Genomic DNA, 23,769 nt, shown 5'->3' with positions numbered 1-23,769 from the left:
TGGAGAGAGATGTATTTACATTTATTAATTTAGCAGATGCTTTTTTTAAAACCAAAGCGATGTACATGTCAGAGAACACATATTACAAAAATATATCCACTATATTAAGCAAATTCAAAAATAAATGGAAATAATTAAGTTTGCAGCTGAATGTTACTCCCTTACAAATGACTTATTTGGCATTCTTTCTCATTATCCACAGTGTCATTTGCGCACACAGTTTATGATGGTCTGTGTGAGGATTTGTGGCACTGAACTGCTGTTAACAGATGTGTTTGAATGTCTGGATGTTTTGTAGCAAGTCTTTGTACTGGATGCCATTGTCTTGGGTGTATGTTATTCTGAAGACTCTTTCCTGCTGTGCTTGAGTTCACACCCTGCTGTAATGTTTCTGATTCAAGTTCGCTTTAATTGCCGTTACCCTCATTTACTTGAGTGAACCGCTTTTAAACACACCCTCGATCAGTTCTTGCCTTTATAAATGCAACCCACTTTCAGAGGTCTGACTGAACAGCAGTTTAGTGGAAGTTCTGCCACGTCTCATCTCAAAACCTTCTTGTTTCTTATGCCTCACACAGCAGTGTTACTTTTTCACTCTCAGTATTAGTAAAGTCCACTTTCGATTATCTCGGCAAAGTACAGTTGCACTAAAATGTAGACATTTCTTTATCAGTACAGTGTCATTTTGCTTTCGCTCTGAATAGTTCTCCATTTTCTACAGCCTACTGCAGTAGTCTATTCCTGCCCGTGAAATGCCTTCAGGTTTCTCGCTTTGAGATTATAGATTATTGCAGTCTTTCAGATTAGTCATCTACACTTGGCCTGGTCTGGATACTGGTGCAGTTTCAAGGTGAGTAATGGAGATTAAGTTAAAGCCAAGGCTGTCAAGCAAGGTTATGCAACTCCGACAAATCTCTTCCCCTCCCCAGGGTTCCTACTGTGAAGGCCAATGAGGAATGATGCGGCTATGCCTTCACCCCTTTGCCGGTGATATGCAACTTCAGCCATTGTATTAAGCCTTTTCTGTGGGGGTGCAGGGTGAATTATGTTGGAAGAATGGTTCAAGAGTTCTGGAAGTACAGGTTTCCTTTGTAAACTTTTATCAGGTCGTGTTTATAGTTTTATAAATGGGTGTATCTGACTGTTTTCAGTAGAGCAATACATACATTTTTGTGGTGTTACATCACGCCTCCTCTTCTTCAAGCTTTTGTTTATTTCAGCTCAATTAAGTAGAGGCTCCGTGGATCTCTGGCTGTTGAAGATTCATCATGTCAGTGGCACACGTGGAACTTAGCCAGGCTCCTGTGACCAGTCTGCTCCGATTGGGTCTTGCCAAGGGTGGACCGCTGTCACACTTGCATGGTTGAGAGATGATGATAACGATCATGACACAAGCAGTATGAATTATATTTATGTGTAAAAGGAATTTTATGTTCAGCTGGTAACCCAGTGTGTGTGTTTAGGCCTTTTAAATACGCACTGTTAGGGATTGAATATCTCCAGACTCCAAAGTGTCACGCATGTTATGAGGTTACAGCAGGTGCTGTGGCAGATGCCACCTTAAGCTTAAACATGAAAGGGACTTACAATGACCGCATGTTCACCTGCTGACAGCCTGTTGAACAAGTTCCACAGATATGGGTCCTGATTGCATCTGCAGCCTGGGCTTTGATATAAATCATCCAGAAGGTGTCTGCTTTTGACTGGGAGAGCTTTTTTCATTTGTGTGTGAGTGCATACAGTTCTATGTTGACTGGAAAAATTCTTGAGTAAATGGCATAAGCTCATTTTCAAGTAGGCACATGGTTCTGAACAGGGATTTGTGGAGAGGGTGTTTTCAGTTATTTGTTTTAATGTAGCTCAAAGTTAAAAAATAATAATCTGACAGTACTGTTACGTACTATAGCTATATCTGAAATGTTTGCAGAACCTTACTTGTAAATAGAGGACATCTTTTTTTTTATTAGCTTGTATTGATTGTGTAGATGATAAAAATTTAAAGTCCTTCAAATGATGAAAATTGGATACGCTTATGTGATTAATCAGTCAGTGCCATCGAAAGGAAGCTTATGAAGATGACATTTTTTATTTTCAGCTGTGTTAAATGAGTTCTTTTTTTTAACGCATCTGTGTATGCCTTTGTGTTTTGTGCTTCCAGAGTATCCCAGACTGCTGTGATCCGAAGGTGATTATTGGTAATGGGTTGATGGAAGTGCGCGCGCACACACACTGTTTGAACCACTTGTCTCATATGGGGTTGCGGGGAGCCGGAACCTAACCCGGCAACACAGGGCATAAGGCTGGAGGGGGAGGGGACGCACCCAGGACGGGACGCTAGCCCATCACAAGGCACCCCAAGTGGGACTTGAACCCCAGACCCACCGGAGAGCAGGACCTGGTCCAACCCACTATGCCACCGTGCCCCCCCATTGATGGAAATGTTTTGTTTTTATTAAAGTGAGAGATGGAAGCCAATATTTTTTTCTTATTACAGATTTATCTGAGGCTTTGACAGAACCTAGTCCCTGTAACCCAAACATAACCCTTGGTAAAAGTAACTAAGGAGCTATGAACAAATCAAGATACAGGCAGAGTTCCAGTTCCATTTGTGTTTTTAGTTTGAGAAATCTGGATACAGGTGGTCCCCAATTTACAACGGTTGAACTTACGGTTTTTTCGACTTATGATGGTGAGCTGGTGAAAGACATTCCCTAGAAACCATACTTCAAATTTTGAATTTAGATTTTTTTCCCCAGGCAAGTGATATGATGCTGGGCAGCAGCAGCAATCCGCATCTTCCCCTCTGTCACCAGAGGTGTGTATTAGGTGTATTACATGCATTTTCGATTTATGATATTTTCGATTTATGATGGTTTTGCAGAACGTAACCCCATTGTAAATCAGGGACCACCTGTATTTGCATATTTTATACGTGGCAGAGGGTAGAATAGTGGTTCGGGCTGTTGCTCTATGCTCGAGACATGGTGCTTCATATCCTATGCCCTCTGTAGTACCCTTGAGACAGCTACTTGTCCTGATATTGGTACTGTAAAAATGACTCCACTGAGTAATTAAATATCTTCCGTCCATTCATCTGTCCAATTTCAAATTTGACAGTCACTATAGAGAAGAAGCTTTAGTTTAATAAACATTAATAATAAAACATTCATAATTTTTATTAGTGGGGGCACGGTGGCGCAGTGGGCTTGGCCGGATTCTGCTCTCTGGCGGCTCTGAGGTTCGAGTCCCACTTGGGGTGCCTCCAGCCTCACGCGCTGTGTTGCCAGGTTAGGCTCCAGTTTGCCGTGACCCCGCTTGGGACAAGTGGTTTCAGTCGTTGTGTCTGTGTGTGTGAGATATAATTTGAATTATTAATACTAAGGGTAGGATTTTGTGCCAAAAGGAAATAAAAGGCTGAAGTTGACTGAAAACATAAGGTAGCAGTTCTTTGAATTAATATAGAGAAGTACAGCAAAATAACTGGTGTGATGCTGATTAAAATGATTAATTTTTAATGCCTATAAAAAAGGGGGCCGAGGGAACAGTGATGCAGAAGAATGAATCAATGTGAATATATGAATTAAACATTTTTAATTTTGTCATTGAAATATTAGTGCAAGTTGATACCTTACTTCCTTTGTTTTTAGAACAACTTTGAACTGGTCACGTTGTCAGGTGGAAATTGAAGGGGCGACGTTCTGGCTATTGTTCTGGAAGTTGGATCCCATGTGTGTATTCATGCCTGTACTACTCGATTGGATTTTCATGCCTGTGGCACGTACCTTTTTCTCTTGCCTTGTGCTCAACTCTGTCCTTATCAGATACAACACTTGTTTTATTCACCGATTGTTTGACTTGTGTGCAGCGCTCAGATGGCGCTCTCAGTGTAGCGTGTGAAGGGTCACTTTCAGGAGTTCACTTTGACACTTACACTCTGCAGAAGAGCGCCAGGAAGAGATGGAATGCAAAATAGATCTCGGTCGTCTGTTGTCGGTTGATACACACGGCCTCGATTTTGATGCAACACGAGCTTTATAATACTGAGAAAGTTTACCAGCCTCTAGAAATCCTTGTAATGTGGGAGACAGTTGTCTGTGAACCAAATTCATAGATTTTCTTTGAAAACAGAAAAACAGTCCATGTTTTCTGTGTGAAGACATGGAAACTTATTTTGCAACAGGGGATTAACAAATCTTAATGTTTTTCTCTTTCGTGTGTGAATTCCTGGGTTGTCATCAAATGATTTCCCTAGTACAAATAATTTTGAAGAAATGTAAGGTTAATGTGCAAACACTGAGTGATGGCAAAATGATGACGCTGCATTGCTTGTCCTTCTTGAAGTCCAGTGGACTCAACATAAGGGTCTGAGTGCAGTTGCAGGTAAAGCTTTAATGTGCTGTGGAATTTTTCAATGGCAGTTTTTCAACCATTTTGTAATATGAAACAGTACATGTGGACATGGGTCCATGAGTGTGGGGGTAGGGAAGAGCTCTGTGGTTCTGCTGTCATGGTACTTTGAAACACGTGGTCCCTCGTTGGGGTTTAGGGGCAGCCATGCATGTGACGTGTGATTCAAGTCGTCAGTTTTTACTTCCTCCAACTTTTTTCGTTCACAGATGCAATGACTGCAGACGCTAGGAAGAGGAAGCGACCAAGCTGTGTCTTTGCTTCAGTTGACTTCAGAAACGGCAACCCCTGGGACTGTGTGCACGACCTGTGCTTCTGCTGACATCTGCTCTTTAATACTTAAAAAACCTGTGAACACCTTGGTCCATCTTTCTTCATCAGTCTCCTCCGTGCTGAACAACATGCACATTCAGCACTGTTTTGGCGTCAGCCTGCTCCTCTTGGGCCACCTGAACCTCTGCCTGTGTAACCTCACACCCCGGGTCTCCTTCCCTTTTGGTGAGTACCTTTCCATGTAACTCCTCTCCTTGTGATTGCCCATCCCCTCGCTTCCAGATGCCTGAGAAATCAGCGGGATTTCAGTACAAACACTGTGGTACTTTGTTTCACATTGTTTTGTGTTTATCATGTTTCGTCTTTGATTTCAAGATGGAAGAACACTAAATAGATTTTTTTCCATAACCCTGGCAAAGAAAAAAACATCTTTAACAGAACAGTGGTATTTTGGGTTTTATAATGGTTTATTCAGCTGTTTGACAGAAAGATGCAACGCTTGCCTGGCCAGACACAGTCCTCTGGTGTGCGCTGATGGGCGATTACACCGGCATCGGTTGGGAATGGCATCACTTGGCCAGGACCACATTGTCTGGCACTCTCACAATGACAGTGAGCGTCAGCTCATCAGATTCTTGTGTGTACTGTAAGCTGTGTGCTTACACACAAGAGCCTCTCTTATGGTCTGTAGAATGTGGGGTCTGTTGTTTACTTAAAAGCTGTAGGCCCATACAAATCAGTTTATGAAATACTGTAATGTAACTCTGGCTTTAGCCAGTCAGTAATGGATGTTGTCTTTTTTAGCATCAGCACCATTATTTTATGCCAGTTTAGCATCATCTGTTCTCCTGAAACAAATATCTTTGAGTCCTAAGCAAGTGGAAGGGAACCCAAAAAACTGAATAAAACAACAAAGTGTTGGTGTGAGTGACTAGAGATAGTGTGTTTCACTGGTGTATGGTTGAGTAACCCATTGTAACTAATGTATCTAGCAGTGTAAGTCACCTTGGTGAATAAAGTGTGTGGGCTGATAACACTACATAGAGTTCAGTGGAATTTGCTTTGAAGAAAAGTGTCTGTTAGATAAATAAATGTAATGCAAATGTAAAATAAATTAATGAGGAAAAGGGGAAAAGCAAATAAATGCGTTATGCATAAGACTTTGAACATGAGGGTATTAAGTCTGGATTTAAAGATCTGCAGAGCAGGTGTGATATTCTGGATATAGTTTTAAATGAGATTTTTTCTTTGTTTAAAAGATAAGAGCAGGAAGTTTTCAAGTTTGTGGGGAAAAAGGTGCACAAGCTCATTTATTTTCCCCATTTAAATTACAGTAATGGTGTTTGAGAGAATGCAGAGACTGAGGTATGAATCCTCTGGTGTTTTTTAAGAAAATATGTAAGAATTAGAGCAAATGGTAACAGGGAAAGCTTAATTTATTTGTGTAACAGTTTTTTTCTGTGTGTAAATCAGTCATGCAAACAAGCAAAATTCTATTAATTTTCAAGAGTGCTCTTCTCACGCAGGGACACAGTGCTTGAACACAGGCATAAGGCAAAGAAACAAAGACAGTTGACTACGGAATAAACAAAATGAATGCACCTAAATAAGAAAAGAATGCAATGACCTAGACTTGATTATGGAATATGGAAAAGTCTGATCCTCTGTGTTTAAGGTGTTCTGTTCATGATTAGTTTCCCTTTCATTTATTCAGGAAATGCCACAGAAAATCTTTAAATCACACATGGCACCATTATTTCTTTCTTTCCTATAACAAGAACTGAAACTGGTGTGTTGAAGGAATTGAGAATGAGTCCATTCACAGTAACAAATCCTGAAGCAGCAGAATTAATCATTCAGAAACTTGTTTGTTAATAAGAACAGTACAAGACTTGTGCTTTTTTGAATCATGTGACATAGACATTGATTATAGACTCGTTTTTGATGCATTATGTGCATTTCCTCATTTTTATCAGCAGCCCTTAAATATCCCCTTAAAACTGGAATACAGTATAATGACATTAAGCCCAAATTGCTGGCTACTTATGCTTTCTATAATGCATCTTAATAAATTGTGCTACTTTAATTTTAGCCACTTGCACTTTCATAAAAAATATACTATAGTCCAGATGTAATGCAGTTTGAAAAAGATCGTTTATAACACAGTGAAGGATTGAACTCCTTTGGCTTTAATGGTATGTTATAAATGGGTAAATGCAATATAATTCGGACTCACAACGTAATCGATATGCCCTCCCAGCGTGTCAAACAACAAATAAAATCTGCATGCAGGTGCGCAGAGGAGCAGTAACTGTGTTCATAAGTTTCTAATACCATTGTCAGTAAGATAATCAAGAAAATTTGATGTCAGAATCTGAATGCTTCCTTTCTCCATTTAACAATATTTCAGAGTTTTTAAGCTTATTCTGAATAATATTTTCAGTGTATGATTCCAGTTACCATGAACTGGAGTCAGTCTAATGCTCAAGGAATGGATGTCGGAACTCCACTCGGCACAAATCTTGGCGACACTGTCAGAACACAGTGATGTCAAAGTGCTTGAACATTTTTTGAGAAAATATTAGTTTGGATGCATTCAGTATAAGTCAAAGTAAGTCAATATAATTCATGGATTTCAGCAGTGGTTTCCAGACCTCATCTTCAAAGCATAGCTGACTACTGGGGAAGTCTTATTACATAATAAAAATTCATACTTTCGAAGTAAGTTTTTAAAACATTAGTTTGTTCTAAACCAGTTTTTTCCCTCAGTGGTGATGTTTAGTGGGGTCACTTGACCAGGTATAATGGCTCTTTCTATAGAAACAGAGAATGTAGACACTGCCCTTTGACATCACTCTGCTCCCTCTGGTGTTGGGTGGTGTTTTGCCCCAGTGATGACATGGGATGACCCATATACAGCTCTGTTCTGTTTGAGTTTCTCTACAGCTGCAAGAGGAACCTGGAACCAGGCTTTGTGTCTGGTGCTTGTTGGCTGCTTTGCCTGTGAATGGTGCTCTGTGTTGCCCAGGCGGCTGCTGTTGGCCAGGCCCTCATGTGTCGCTTGTTGCACTTAATGCTTGTAACTGACAATGACACAGAGCCTCCTTGAACATTTTTCTATTTGGGTCTGTGGGCTGTTGGCCCCTGGAAGGGGGGGTGGGGCTCAGAAATGGGCAATGTTTAAGTTCATGGAGCTGGTAAAGGATTAGTTTTGAGAAGCTGTCAAAATAACAGTGCTTATGCTGTCCGGAAATCCACCCCAGTCGCTTTTAGGTGTGAGTGCTCAGTCACTCCGAAGAGGGGGAAAAAATTTGTAAAAACTGGACACAGTGTTCTATTTATACTTTATTTATTGAGCTCACATTATTGTCCAAACTGTTTTAGTTTAGGATTTGTGTACTAGTTACACAAGTAAGTATCTAGTTACAGTTACATCTGTTTATAGCAGGGTCATTTTTACGGGAGGATAAATACTTTTATCAAATATACGGTGGCAGAATCAAGCATTCAAAACCTTCTGACTGCAAGGCAACAGGGTCTAACCACTTTGATTCCTGTTGAATCATGATATATATATATATTATATATGTGATTCATCATGCACAAAGCTAAATTGGTAAGTGGTGCTTTTTTCCCATCGCATATCCGGTAACCCACAACATGAGTCATGGTTAAAGAAAGTGAACCGGAGGAACCCACCACAGTTGGTGGGACTGCCAATGAGATGTTGATACCAAACACCGGTCATCCTACCAGTCTGTCAACCATCACTACAAGTGGGATTTCAAATGTGTTGTTTGATGTTAATGTGATTCAGAAGCCTTTCATAAGAAGTTTGATAGATTGCTTTGCAGAATACAGTTTGGAAATGATCAAAGACCACACACACACACACACTTTTCTGAACCGCTCGTCCCATACGGGGAACCGGAGCCCACCCGGCAACACAGGGCGTAAGGCCGGAGGGGGAGGGGACACACCCAGGATGGGACGCCAGTCCGTCGCAAGGCACCCCCAGCGGGACTCGAACCCCAGACCCACTGGAGAGCAGGACCCGGTCCAACCCACTGCGCAACCGCACCCCCTGATCAAAGACCATTCTTCTGCAAAACTGGAATGTCCTTGCTGCAGCGTTGTATATAAATTGAGGCTTTCAGTTTTGCTTGAGGAAGCGTTCGTATTTACATTTATTGTCTGAAGAGGAAACGTACTTTGGTGCCCTGCTTGCAGGGGCAGTAGCTACTGAAGAAACCACGGCATCCTGCACAGCACCTTTTTTTTCTTTTTAATTCACTGCAGATGTTGTCTGTTACATGGAAACTACCTTTACACTTCAGACTGATGAACTGCACCTGTGTGACCATGATGTTGCACATAGTAGGAGTCTGTTAAACCAAAAAAAAAAAAAGCTGTGTTTGAAGTACCTGCAATTGTGTCATTGTCAACATGTGCAACCATATCACTGTGAAATGTCTAAATTTAATATAAAATTTAAAAAAAAAATGTAAGGTGATGAATTTCAAATTTGTCAAGTCATTTTTTTGTGAACTTAATGAAGAAGCAGGTATGTTCCCCAATAAGTTTTTTTACTGACCTTTCAATTCCAAAGGAATGCAATTAATGAACAGCCTGTTGTCCACATTTGTCAGTATTCTCCATATTGAAGTTTTAGTAAATATTAGCAGGACTTATAATCTTCCTGGGCTCCTTTAAGTAGGCTGCAGTGTAGGGACTTAAATCTACATTTAGTCTTCCAGCAGATCCTTTTCTCCAAAGTGACATACAGCTCAGAGTAAATAAAAGAGCATTTCACAGCAAGTAAAGAGCTCTTCATGATACACACTTGTCTATTTTATCAGTTTCTGTTAAGCCTTTCTGGTTGCACACACAACATGCATTGCTGTTCCATGTTTTGTAAAGGAATTCGTTGAGCAGATTGTTTGACAGTACTGTAACTATGCATGTAAAAATATCTGGGGAAAGTGGAGATTTGGGAGAAAAAAACAATTCCTCATTGTGTCTTATGAAGTAGAACTCAGAAGGAAAGCTGCAACTTATCGATTGTCATCGTAGGAGATGCTGACCGCCACTGTTTTGTTACACAGATCTGGGTGTAACCTGGGGTTACTGCATGTTTTTGGGTCTTTCAGCATCACACAGTCGCCCAGCTGACCAAATGAGGGTTGGTCAGACCTCAAACCACTGGCAGGCTTGAACCCATGACTCACCGATCCTGATCTGCACAAGTGGTTTTCTTCCGTCCTGCTGGCTCCCTGCAGGTTAGGGTGTGTTCAGCTCACCTGAACTAGTTATTACCTGATGGGAGCACTGTATTTGCCTCTAATAGCATTGTTTGAAGTTTAATGAGCTGGAAAACTCATGCACATTGTGGCCTGCCAGGACCAGAGCTGAAAGCTGTAAACAAGCCTAATGGAGCCTGAGAGAGTGGGGAAAAAAAGGGAAAAAACGATGTGTTAAAACTGTGAACATGCAAGGGTAATGTTGTTTGACATGTACCTTTTAATTGCTGCTCATTCTAAGACATAGGACAGCATCGCTTTTAAACAATTTTATTTACTGGTTCCTTATATATCAGTTTTAGCATTCAGGTTTTGAATGAGAGTGGAAAAATGACTCGTTTTACGAAATAGTACATAATAGGACGAGTCTGCATATTTCTGCAAGGAGCTAAAAAGCAGTCACTCAGTTTATTTTTATGTCAGAAATGAATGGTTCTGCTATTGCTGTGTGCGAGAAGGTAGTTAATAGGAAATGTTTGGCTATTTTCCGGAAGATTCCTACATCTGCATCTATTAAGGGTGTGTCTTTGGAGGGTCACTTGCTTGATGGGGTTGTATGCTTCATGAGGCCGTGGCAGTATCCCTGGAGCAAGGAGTGCATTGTGCATTGTCATCTTATGGGGACTCTCTTACCTCAAGGGTCACAGGACACCTCACCTAGGCCCTGATGGCAGAGCACAGATAGTGTGACACCTCAGCCCTGCTACCACCATGGCGTACTAGCTTCTTTGCTTAACCTCGACCCTCAGTGTAATCTGTGCCCTGCTGTACCGTAGTCAAAGGATTGAGGTGTGTGTGTCCGTCCTCCCTGCATAGAGGCTTTGCGCTTTGCTGGGCTGCGGCTCAGTTCAGTTGTACTCCCACACTCCTAGCGATGTGACACTTCACTGCTGCACTTCCTGTGCTCTTTTCCTGCAACCCGACACAGTGCTGAGCCCCTGAGAACACAAACCCAGCAGAACACGTGGTTAAAGTGTGGTGTGTTTTGCGAGGGACAGTTTTTCCTATGGCATATGTTCTGTTAGAAACAAAACCTTTTGAAAGTTGGAAGGTGTCTGGCAAGGTGTCGAAGAAGGCAGGCAAGCCAGACACTGGTTATTACAATTATTACACTGGCTTCTTGTGTTACGAATGTTTTGCTTGTGAATTCTCAGAGAAGCTAACATCTTTCAAGACTTTAAAGTAATTTTTAATTGTGGTTTCTTCACTTGTTTTCTCTCTGTCATGGCGCGAAACCTGTCTTTCTGCATCCTGTCATTAGCTGACAGCAGAACACCCCCACACAGATGGAGCGGCACAGTTCAAGTCTGTTGCTGGGTGTCTGTGATCAACGAGATGACACATGCTGTATGCAGTTATGGAATAAATCGGTCAGAAATCTGAACTTGTGCAAAGGCCTTATTTTCGGTCATTTCAGAATTGGTTTTAATTCTAGCGTTGCTTTAATTGCACAGCAATTGTTAAATGTAATGTATTTTTATGTAGCATTCAAGAAGGGTCTCTACTCTATGACTAACCTTTCAGACCCACTTGTCTCCTAAGGGCTTGATAAATTTTCATCACACCATATGTTATGATCACCTCTGTATTTCCTATCAGTTCTGCCAGCAGCCACCTGTGTAATGTGCACCGCCAATAACAGTGGTATTGGGCAAACCAACTGTACTTCGATAATAGCGTGTCTGTCTACAGCTATCCATTTTGAAAGGTGCTTTTTTTTTTTTTTTTTAACTCTGAGTTATCACTTTGAAGAATAATCCCTGCTAAATAAATAAATGAATGTAAATAGCTTTTTCTGAGAGACTGCCAAATTTAATGTAGAAATAGAAGGGTGTTGCTATAGATTGATTGTGTTTTATGGGTAATAGGGACTTTGTTCGTAGCTCGATTTGTTCATAAATCCAGACTTCCAGTCCCAGTTGAGGAGCCAGTGTATTGTTATTAATTCAGCTGACACTTTTTGCCAAAGTGACTTTTAGTGTCAGACTTAGTGACTTACTGATTTATACAGCAGAGACATTTTTATTGGAGCTATTCAGGGTAAATACCTTGCTCAGTGTGACCACTTGTTTTTTGCAGGTGTAGAATGGTTTTATTATAATAGTGAATGTCATCCTGCAAGACTTATCAAGTATATACGCAACAGGAGCAGGCAAGCTGACCTGGGGGGGTGGTGGGGGGGCAAGCCTATTTTCTCTGATCCATATGGTCAGCAGCTTCCTGCTTAGCTGATGCTTTGAGGACAGCGGGCTGCTCTGTATGGATGAGAACGTGCTGTTGGGAACAGGTTGGCTGAAAGGAGGTGACTTCAGGCCTCGTCCTCAAAGTGCAATCCAGTGTTTCATTGTCTTTCTTCAGAATATACACACATCACTTTCTAGTGTTCAGAGCTTTTTAATTGGAGAAATTTTCAGCAGTTTTCAACCCAAAGAGATCTACATCAAGATGAAACTTGATGTAGATCTCTTTGGGTTGAAAACTGCCAAAAGGTCAATTTTTTTATTTTTTTTTTATTTCTTCAGTTAATGACTCGCAAAAGCAGTGATCCTGTACAAATGAAGATGCGATGTGCCTTTACTGCGGGTGTCTAAGTTTGGCGTGTGTGATTACTGTCCGCTAAATTAATAAATCGTCTTAGGCTTGAGCTACAAAGGCCAAGCCTACTGGGGTCCCAGTCTAACGGGAAGGTAGGAGAACAGGTGTAGAGAGCAGTCCGCATACAGCAGTTTGCTTGCAAAAGCTGAAGGAGTGATTCTTTTAAATATGAAAGGAAATATGAATTTGTAGAAATTGTGCACAATCGCACTGAAATATTTTATGTACAGCTCCTTTTAGTCTGTTTACCTCAGTTGCTTCTCAATGGTTTACGTTGGGTAATGTTCAGACAGTCACAATTATGAATTATTTTAAGTCCTTTGTCTCCTATGTGGTTTTGTGCAGATGGAGCTGAAGGAGTGGATTGAACGGGCTAGATAGTCCATCACAAAGTTACTGTACTGAACTCTGGCTCATTTAATATAACAGCTATTCTGTTGGACAGGATCACATTTATTTTTTAAGAGATGTTTTGTTCCGAAAATGTGTGTGTTTTCTTTTTTCCAGTAAAAGTAGTTCAATGTCTATATTCTACTTGTACTGTACTCATTATATGAGACACTCTTGTAATCTGGATGTCAAAGGTCTGTGCATGAGATTACTCAGTGAGCAGAAGATTTTTATTTTTCAAAATGAATGTTTTAAACAGTTTATTTTCGACCAGTTTGTAAAGATGTTTAAAGTGCACCACGTGCCAGGTTTTGGTCAGTGCCTGCAAAGCCTGTACTCTCAAGCATCTTTGTTGTTATTTTTAACGTACCTATGCTATTTAAAGAACTGTTTCTAGCTAGGTCTTTTTGAGAAAGGAACCCGATCACCCGAAGATGCAGTGTTATGTATTGTGGTCAGACCGTCTGAAATTCAGCTGTTATTTAAAAATGCAGTACTGTTAAACCTCCCACTTGCTGTTTTTTTTATGTATGCATGTATGATGAGAGCCGCTGTGGTTTTCATTGTCCTCGTTGAACCTTGCATGAACAGATGAATGCTTTTGGTAATTCATAGAAAATGTTTTTTAAAAATATCTTAGCTGGCAATTCACTAGAACCAAATTGCTTAACAGATAGTGCTCTCTGATTCTTAAGAGCATGACACTTAGTCACAAAGATATATTAGCAATTAAATTTGTGTTTATCTGCTTGGCAGGTGCTTTTTTTAAAAGCAACACACTGTACAACTGCATTTCACAACAGAGATATGGGCACAAGATTATTGAAGCAGTTTATTCGATGCCAGTGTTTTGACACCCATTGCTCAGGTAGCTGTCTGTAGAAAAGTCATGTTGTAAATATGAAACCACATGTGCATATTTACATTTATTCACTTAGCAGATGCTTTTTTCCAAAGCGACTTACAATGGATACTATGTAGTGTTACTAGCCCACACACCTTATTCACCAAGGTGACTACATCACTAGATACATTACTTACAAGGGGTTACTCATCCATACATCAGTAAAACACACTCTCTGTGTCACTCACACACTATGGGGGAACCTGAACAGCATGTCTTTGGACTGTGGGAGGAAACTGGAGCAAAAGTCAGTCTCCCTGCCACTTCTTGATGGAAATGAGCCAGAAGTGAGCCAAAAATTAGTTTTGCATTATCGTCGTCAGGAATTGTTCGAATGGTTTGTGTGCCATTGTTTTGATGGTGTGGAACAGCTTAGATCTTCTCGCTGTGTAGGAGGCCACGCTATGAGGGCCTCATTCTGCACGCATGAAGAGTGGCTGGTTGAGAAGGAACACCAACAACAACGGAAACATATGCACAGATTACCGTTCTGAGCTGCTTGTCAAAATTTGTGTTTAGTGCATCATTCATGCTTTCACACATGAAGTGTTGATAAACTGTAATTAAAAAAAAAAAAAAAGTTGTTTTACGCTCCAAATTTTGTGTAAAATGTTAAGTGTGTGCATCACACATTTACAAAAAAGATCTGAATACCTCTGCAGGGCTCCATATGACCCCAGTACATTGTCACATGTTAATGTCCTTTTAAGGGCTCTTCCAGGTCTGCTGTAATGTCTCTCTCTTTGTTTCTGCTTTATCCAGAAAGCCCTGGTAGGTCTGTTGTCCAGTTCACGAACCCTGATATTGGGAACACCACCACCTTGTTGCTAAGCGATGATGAAGCAACTCTGTTTGTGGGTGCACGGGATGCTGTCCTTTTGCTGGATGTCAGCCAGCCAGGGGTCATGGAAATGAAGGACAAGGTGAGCCTGTTGTCCTGCAGCCTGCACACTTCTCTGTCCAATATATCCTTCTTACTAAAAATAGCATATAATGACAAGGTTGCCCTGGTATGCCATCAGTAGCCGATTGGTTTGAGACAAACCATTATGTGCAGTTTGTAGGAGTGTATCCAGAGGTTACACAGGTCTGATAATCTGTACTCCAGGTTAAAAAAAAAAAAAAAAAGTTCAGCGTGTAATCTCAAGCCTCTTTAGCCAGCTTGTCAAGCATATTGAATGCATGTACAATGAATGATTGCAAAGAATGCTGAAGTTAGAACTAGTCTGGAAATAAAAAAAAAAAAAAAAAAGGTGCCATGGCTCATACTGAATATTAGGAAAGGTTAATAATGAAAGGTGGATCAATGACTGATTAGTAATGGAATCATTAGAGTTGGGAATGCAGAAGTCAGTTGTGCCAATGAGGAAACTGGCAAAACGAAACTGCTTGAACAAAGATTGAAGTTCAGCAAGTTTCAAGTTTGTCGTAAGTACAAGTACCGTGTACAAGTGTCATGAAATTCTTCTTGAATGCTTCTCCACAGACTATGAACAAAAGCAATAGATAATACTGCACAAAACAACGACGACAATGAGATGCTAATAAAAATAAATAACAGTAACAATAATAACAATAAATAATAGTAGACAGCCAGAGATGAAATAGTAAGACAGTTTCCCCAAAATAGTAGAATAACAAGAATGGACATATTTGATCCCGATATCTGTGTGTATCCTCCTAACTGTACAGCCCTTTTAGAGAAAGCCCCACCAACATAAACACAAGTCAGGTGGGGAGCCAGTTGGGTGAAAAACACCTTGGCCTGGTTGAAAAAATAAGATGATGTGGAGCAGCTGGTAGTGTAGTGGTTGGAGCTGCTGTCTTTGGGCCCAGATGTTGCAGGTTCAAATCCTACCTTTAACTGTAGTGCCCTTGAGCAAGGTACTTCTCCTAAAATTGCTCCTCAAATTACCCAGCTGTATCAATGGGTAAATACAATGCTAAACTACCTACAGTTCAGTCACTTTGGAGAATAGTGTCAACAAAATAAATAAATGTAGGTGTAAGTCGTGAATTTTTTCAGAGTGGTGGGAAACTGCAGCAAATCCCATTGGAAAATGCTTATTCATAAAACTGGAGAACAAATACAGTGGAAAACTACTCACAATCTGGGTCATGTTCAACAAACTGAAATTTTCTAATATTTTTGTTGGCTCCCTGAATGTTCACATTATCAGGAAAAACATTAATTATTCAAGTTCTGCTAAATGTTGAGCTGGGCAGTTTGACGTTCTTGACAGTTTTCATGATTTAAATTTAAAAAAAACCTGTAATACCATATGTCACCAGTTCATCAATTTTTTCCTTTGTTACATGTTTGAGCTTTTGATTTTCTTGTAACTTAATAAGGGTTAAGTGGGTTATTTTTATTCTCTTAAATAGTTGGACTGGTCACCTTCTTCAACAGACCTTGATGATTGTTCCATGAAGGGCAAAAAGAAGGTAAGCAAAAAGACAGCTCTGAGACAAGAACTTTTCTTTCCTAGTCACCCACACCATATTTACCATACCTCTTAAAAGTTTACTTGCAAATTTGCAAACTTGTGAATTTTATTCTCGTTCTTGTGCAACCGCAAGAAGATTCACATTGCCTTTGGTCTTCAAGGACGTAAAGATGTGCAAATTTTCTGATAAATAAAATTACACCAAGGTGAAATGTTAAAATGTTTGAGAGCATGGTGTTTTTGAGTGCCTGTGGTGACATCAAGTACTGTGTTTGTGTTAAAATATCCTTTTTATTATTCTTTTAAAATGCTTTGGCTTCCAGCTGGTCAGTCACAGTTCACATATAAAAAAAAAATTTGTTGTTTGGAACAATACTGCTTTCAAGCCTTTAAGTTACTGCATTTTATTTTTTAATTTAGAGAATATGGAGAAAAAAAATGTTCATTTAGTTTTGAGATGCCCTAGGGCAATGGAAGAACAAATCGAGAACGTTGTGTGGCTGCACAACGTTTTCGATTTGTTCTTCCATTGCTCTAGGGCACCTCAAACTCTCTCACTCGAGTCCCTTCTAGGACTCAGATTGTCTCTGAATGAAGTGCATGTGATACAGACAACATTAATAAGCCCTATTATGCCCAGGCTGCTGTAATAATGCAGAGCAAACATCAGTTCATATTGTAGCGTTTTTACTATCTTCTTTGCTTCTAGGTGGACTGCCACAACTTCATCCGCGTTTTGCATTTCCTGAACAGCACTCACATGTATGCCTGTGGCACACATGCCTTTAGCCCCCGCTGCTCCTATATCGTAAGTCTCATGACTTGTGCATCGTTCTGTCCTCCACCAGGGTCCCACATAGGGGCTGCCTGTGATGGTGACATGCACGCGCACATGTGCATGCACACACGGTGTATGGTTCCAGTCTTATTTCATTTAGCTTTATTTTATTTGGTCATTTAGCCTGATTTTGTTACTTGTCAATGACTATTTGTAACCAGGCTTGATTAACTACTTACCTATTTGTTAATGTTTATCTCTAATTTATGCATTTACTACACAGATAAAATCTTAATCCTTGTGGCTGTGCAATAAAGTGTGTGAGAAGTGAAGAACAATTCAGTAGGAGAAAGCATTCTGCTGTGCGAGCCCACGAACAGAGAATAATAGACAGCTGTGTAGTGAAGAACTATTGTCTGAGCAAAACAAAAACAAAAAAGAGCACCTCAGCGCAATGAGCTCTTAAATAATGCTCCTGGTTGAGGTGAACAGCTGTTACTTGTAAGCCATGTATTCGAATTTCACGCTGCAGAGTATGGACCCAGGTCATGTTGGCAGAGGCCCTTTCTCCGAGAAGGTGACTTTGCATTCTTTCTGTGGTGGGTGGGGGTTCACGCACAGCTCAGCACTCCATCTAGACCCCTGCCTTGGCTCTTTCTCGGTGAGGAGGAGACCAGCTCATACCAGTGTCTCTGTGCCCCCTTTATTCAGGATCTAAAGAGGTTCTCTTTCGTGACCAACCCTAGCGGCAAGCCCCATGAAGGCCGGGGCCGCTGCCCCTACGACCCCTACCAGAGGAATACAGCAGTCGTTGTCGGTGAGTTACCCAGGGGGGATTGTGGGGCTGAGGCTGGTGAGCGTGATGCTGATGCTGCCAGATGTGTGATGATATCAGCCCCTTCATCTACCAGTGCTGTAGAGTGGGCTTCTGCAGTGCAATAAATAAATAACCCATGAAACCCCAGCTCAGGGCATGAGAAGTATTTCTTTAACTGTAGATTTTGTGCCATAAGAAACACCGATCTAATCAATAATAAAACACACTGTGGGCAAAAGGGCTGTTTACAGAGTTTTTGCGAGTCGACATTTTAATTTTTATATCCCAACTGCACAGTTATTTGACTAATATGTTATAGGTGGCTGTAGAATGCTAGAGATTAAAGACAACTGAAGAACAAGAACAACTGTGCAGACAGTTGTTCTGGCTCGTGAACTAGTGGTGCCAATCTCACTTACGTTCTCCACGTGATCTGTGCGCTCACTCAGATGGGGAGCTGTACACAGGCACAGTAGCTGACTACAGGGGCAACCGGCCGGTCATCTCCCGGCACCTCAGCCAAGGGCTTCACACAGACCTGAAGTTGGACGACACTCTGGGCTGGCTGGAAGGTAAGTGCTGGCATGTGGCCCAACTCTCACCATCAGTGTCTCCCACCAGGTCGAGGTCCAAAATTATAATAATTTGAGAATTTATCTGGCATCAAAAGGGCACCGCAGACCCACTCTTTCTTATTGCCTTCACGAGCACCACTCCTAAGTTGTATTTTGTATTTTTGGGTCAGATCCCACCTTTGTCAGCTCAACCTTCTTACCAAGCAAAGAAAAGGTCTACTTCTTCTTCAGCGAGGTGGGCAGAGAGTACGACTTCATCGACAAACTCGTCGTCTCCCGCGTGGCGCAGGTCTGCACGGTAAGTGCACGTTTGTTTCGACAACACATCACAACTTCCTTGTGCAATTTCTCGGAGTAGCTACTGTGGATTGTCGAACTTAAACTCAAGAATGGGAGGTGGAGGGATTTGATTGTTGAAACAGCAAATTGGAAAATGAATCCAAAGTGCAGTTGTGTCCAAGCAACTTGAACTGCTTTTCATACATCTCTCTGAATTATTTTGGCAGTTATAGCAAAGTTGATGAATACAGATACTTTTGCCTTGCTTCTGATGCCAATGGGCTCACAATAGGAATTAAAATACAAATGGCAGCAGTGAAGCTTCCTGCACTGAGAAAAAGCATGTACTTTAAACTTATTATTTCCTCCCGTATTCACCAGCTTTGTGACTTGAATGCTTATCATAGCTTTTGGTTTTCAGTCAAAATTCAGCAATGCTCTCTTAATGGGGTATGTTAGCTCTGTCAGCCATATTTTTAGTTTTTTGCACATAGCAGTATGTGAGGTGCAGAACAAGTAGAAAATGGTCTGAAAGTTAATCACACTAGTCACAAGGTATGGTAAAGTAAGGTAAAGGTTTATAGCGCCATCTTGTGCTGCACTTTAGAGTTGGTAATGTAGGTGACCAGATAAAATGTATCCCTTCCTCATACGATGAGCATTTGTGTTATGAGAACTCGCACTTATGAGCACGTTCAAGAATAGCCTTTTCGGGAACCAAAATTTTGGGACAAAATACTCTGATGTTGAGCACCCCCACTCTTGGAGTGGCTTCTCCCACGCATTTCCAGTGTCTCCAAGCTGTGTGCCTGCTCTCGGTACCTTCCTCACTTTTTCATTGCTCTTACTCACTCACTTTTCATAACCGTTTGTCTTGGTCACGGCTGTGGTAGTCCGGAGCCTATCCTGGAATTAACGGGTGCGATGGGGGGGGTACACCCCAGACAGAATGTCAGTCCATCATATCATACGTTGTAAAACCATCATCCAATATAGTAGTGAGCCCTAAACCAAAGAAAGTTTTAAAGAAAGTGCTGAAAGATGAAAAGGAAAGCCTCACCTATGAGTTTAAACCTTGAGATGATGAAATATATCATTCTCTTGAATAGCAATATATTAATTAAAGCCTTTGTGTGATTTGATTTACGACTCATGTCTGCATGACTATGAAATAAAAGAATCTGGTGTCAGCGCTCTCTGAGGTCTCTTAGAAATTTCCAAGTATCTCAGCAGAAGGCAGTTAGCAGTGACTCCAGTAAGAATGTTACCCTCCAGTCATTTCCTCTTTAGTTGTGTCCCAATAAAAATAAATGGTAATAAAGGGAGACAGGGAAAGGGGACAGAAAAAAGGAGCAAAGACATGTTGTGTACAAGTAGGTAGTGTAATGGTTAGAGTTGCTGCCACTGTCTTAAGGAACCCAGGTTCGAAACCCTCCTCCTGCTGTAGTACATTTATTCATAACATTCACAATATTTATTTTTCCCTGTTCAAATAAATGGCAATTAATAGTTTGTTTTGATTTAAATTAAAGTATGACCATAGTTTCAGGGACAATAATGCATGTTTGCAAGGGACATTTGTGTTTTAGTTTTTCTGCACTTTGTCTTTTTTGGGATAAGTGCTGCATTCTTTATGATGAACTATGCTGTGCGTTGATTTGGAAAGTATGTAGTATATTTCTTTCATAAAAGTGTTAATTTTTGTAGCGCTGCTTTGAATGTCCCCGTTACAGTCATACAATAATACACAGGGTAAGATGTTAAAATCCTTCTGGTAAAATCATGGGGGCTGCACACAAACTAACCATACCAACAGTACTCAATTTCTTCTCAATACCTATACCAACTACCTCAATCCACCAACCATCTTATTTGATTTATACTACCCATACCTCTTCAGACAACTGTAGGTTGCTTTGGGAAATGTTATCACAGTTTCTTGTTTTTCAGTTCTCTCCACCCAATATGTGTATGGAAATATCTAAGAAAGTGCCCCAATACTGGAAATATTTATGTATTTGTGTTACATAAACTCATGTAGATTTAGTTTTTTTTGTTTTATGTTATTGTGTAATATATCCTTAAAACATGCTTTAAGTACATTTATTGAAACCCTGAACAAATTGATTCATTCATTTAAAAACTATATTATTTTAATACAACATCACTTTATTATGGGTGGAAACATCAATGTAAACAATATAGCAAATGAAATTAATATATAACTAATACCTTGTTTATATAAGAACTAAAAAGTCGGATGGATATAGTTTTAGAATTTTTTTGTAGAATTATCTACTGCTTGTGAGTTGTGGTAAAACATTTGTTGCTAAGAGAATCTGGTGTGTTGCGTTTTCTCAGAATGATGTTGGTGGACAGCGTACCCTGCAGAGGCGTTGGACCACTTTTGTGAAGGCACAGCTCCTTTGCCACAACGAGAACGAGCTACCGTACAATGTCATTCAGGACATCGTCGCTCTCCTGCCCACAGAAGGCGGCGCTGAAGATGAAACCCTTTTCTATGGCATCTTCAGCTCCCAGTGGTGAGGAATGATAGAGACACTGAACCTACTTGAGCTGCATTGATTAAAATCATTTTTTAATATGAGCTAAACATCTGCATTATACTGTGTAGTTTTTTTTCCCCCCACAAAGCTTAACAACTGTAGTAAGTTTTCTAAGGAGCTTGAAAACTGGCAAATTTAGATGACCTGTTGTGCCGAGTCTGGAGTGTCCGCGCTTTGTCACCGGACCACTAGGTCTGTCAACTCGGGGAAGTCGGCGGTGTGCAGATTCCAGCTCAGAGACATCAAGGCCGTGTTTGCAGGAAATTACAAGGTCTTGAACAGAGACACACTGCGATGGAGCACCAGGGTTCAAGAAAAATTTGCCAGTCCAGGGCAGGTCAGTGTTCCCAATTGCTTGATCTATCAAAGGAAAGTAATGAATTTGAGATGTTTCACTACCCACCTCTCTTACTCTGGAGGTTAGTAATTAACAATTAATGCTTTTTTATTTAATTTGTAGAAACTGAAAACTCCTCTTTCAGGATACCAGTGTAGGCTAAATTTATCTCTGTTTTTAACATTTGATCACTGTTGCCTATGTTGCTCTCTCTTGTTCGCTGTGACAGTGCGGGCTGCATAACGCCTCCGATAGCACACTGAGGTTTGTGAAGGACAACTTCCTGGCCGACCAGAGTGTGCAACCGGTGGGACGCATCTTGTCCCTGGTGTCCCCAGACCACGGCTACACCAACATTGCAGCACAGAGGGTCCATGCAGCCGGGGGCAGGAACTATACCGTGCTGTTCTTACTCACTGGTATCATCACACGTCCTTCCCTTAAGCACCTGCGTTTATGTATTGCGATGGTACATTTAGAGCCTCTGTGTTTAAGGGCTGCTGCACCCCTCTGGGACAGGGCTCTTGCTTCGGCAGGTACACAGTACGTATTTGTACTCAAGAAATTTTTGTTCCAAGACCCTGAACAATGTACCAAACGGAACTTAATGCTCGAGACCATCCCTGGAGGAAATACTTGTATTAAGACTTGACTTTGATCTCAGTGGGTGGTAACAGATGCATAAAACAATTTAGTTTTTTTCTAGCCAAGATGCAATCACTGCTGTTTGAGGTGAAACTACTGGTATTAGTTATTTCCTGCTTTTTGTGTGGACTTGCTAAAAAGCTAAACATCCACCTGCAGAATAATTGCCTTCTTGCAGTGATTAGAACGCAGATGTGTTGTATAATAACAGGACAGCTGGTAGCATAGTGGTGAGTCACTGGCTTTGGATCCAAAGGTTGCAGATTTAATCGTCACCTCCAGCTGTAACACCCTTGAGCAAGGTACTTACATTAAATTGCTCCAGTAAAATTACCCAGCCGTATAAATGGGTAAATAACTGTAAGAACCTTAACAATAACAATGTAATAACCATATTGGTATAATGTTAATGGTGTCTCATCGCTCTGTAATGTCTCTCTTTTCCCCCTCTGTAACTGGTTCTCCTCAGAGTCTGGATTTCTTCACAAAACTGTGCTGTTGGATAAGGGCCCTCACATCATCGAGGAGGTTCAGGTCTTCAGAAACCCACAGCGGGTTAAGAATATTTTCCTCTCCATCACTAAGGTATCAGTATTTCCCCTTACCATCCCTCTTTTTTCCTCTGAGTTTACTGTACTCTTGGTTGATGTGCACATAGAAGTGGTATTGAGTGAGGTGAGTGGTTAGGAGCGGTATATGGAGAGACACCTTGTTATAGTTACAGATTGGAATGGGAATTCACTCAGACTTGTCCAGGCACAGTGGTGCAGTGGGCGGCACTATTGTCACAATTCCTGGGGCTGCTCAGTTGGACATGGATCTGATTTTCTGTTTGGTTTGTGTGGCGTTTGCATGTTTTCCCCATGTTCATGTGGTTTTACTTTAGTGCACCAGTTTACTCCAGTCCAAAAATGTGCGTTTCAGATGAATGTGTCACTCTAAATTGTCTGTCTGTCTGTGTGTGTGTATTCGTTATACTCCTTGGCGTGCATGGGAAGATTCTTGTAAGTAGCTTACTGTAGTGTAGTCAGCATTGTAAGTCATGCTGGACAAAGGTGTGGGCTAAATAGGAATTTATAATAAAATTTGAAATATATAGATGTCCAAGCCACCACCTGCTTATCGGAAAATAATGTGTTTCTTAATGGAGATCTGATGGTCTTAGAGATTTCGTGTGCTGATAGGTGCTTCTGCTTGCTCCTCCCTCAGGGTGTGGTGTTTGTGGGCTCCTCTGATGGTGTGACCCAGGTACCCATATCCAACTGTTCATTCTACCAGAGCTGCGCCGAGTGTGTGCTGGCTCGTGACCCCTTGTGCGGCTGGGATCATTGCAGCCGGACTTGTGTTCTCGTGTCCAGTGGCCCTGAAAACTTGTGAGTACCTGCCTGGCCAGCAACCTTGTGCTGTAATGAAGTCATTATTGGTCAGAACGTGTGACTGAAAGGTCACACAAAT

The 23,769-nt window shown here is 41.0% G+C and overlaps 1 protein-coding gene across 1 annotated transcript in view; it reads left to right on the top strand.

The window, feature by feature from the left end:
• The window catches only part of LOC108942467 (semaphorin-4A-like), a 29,055-nt gene that overhangs the window by 2,869 nt on the left and 2,417 nt on the right, over window positions 1-23,769 (top strand). The window contains exons 2-13 of the mRNA XM_029248031.1: window positions 4,617-4,905; window positions 14,632-14,792; window positions 16,255-16,314; window positions 17,026-17,124; window positions 17,806-17,911; window positions 18,361-18,483; window positions 18,657-18,784; window positions 21,127-21,308; window positions 21,525-21,669; window positions 21,899-22,088; window positions 22,784-22,899; window positions 23,524-23,687. Coding sequence (XP_029103864.1) covers window positions 4,809-4,905; window positions 14,632-14,792; window positions 16,255-16,314; window positions 17,026-17,124; window positions 17,806-17,911; window positions 18,361-18,483; window positions 18,657-18,784; window positions 21,127-21,308; window positions 21,525-21,669; window positions 21,899-22,088; window positions 22,784-22,899; window positions 23,524-23,687 — 1,571 coding nt within the window. The 5' untranslated portion in view covers window positions 4,617-4,808. The remainder of the gene's footprint in view (window positions 1-4,616; window positions 4,906-14,631; window positions 14,793-16,254; window positions 16,315-17,025; window positions 17,125-17,805; window positions 17,912-18,360; window positions 18,484-18,656; window positions 18,785-21,126; window positions 21,309-21,524; window positions 21,670-21,898; window positions 22,089-22,783; window positions 22,900-23,523; window positions 23,688-23,769) is intronic.

The sequence above is a fragment of the Scleropages formosus genome, chromosome 23, assembly GCF_900964775.1.
Source record: "Scleropages formosus chromosome 23, fSclFor1.1, whole genome shotgun sequence".
Classification (NCBI taxonomy): domain Eukaryota; kingdom Metazoa; phylum Chordata; class Actinopteri; order Osteoglossiformes; family Osteoglossidae; genus Scleropages; species Scleropages formosus.
The sequence above is the reverse complement of the archived record's forward strand: the minus strand, read 5'-3'. Positions and strand labels throughout refer to the sequence as shown.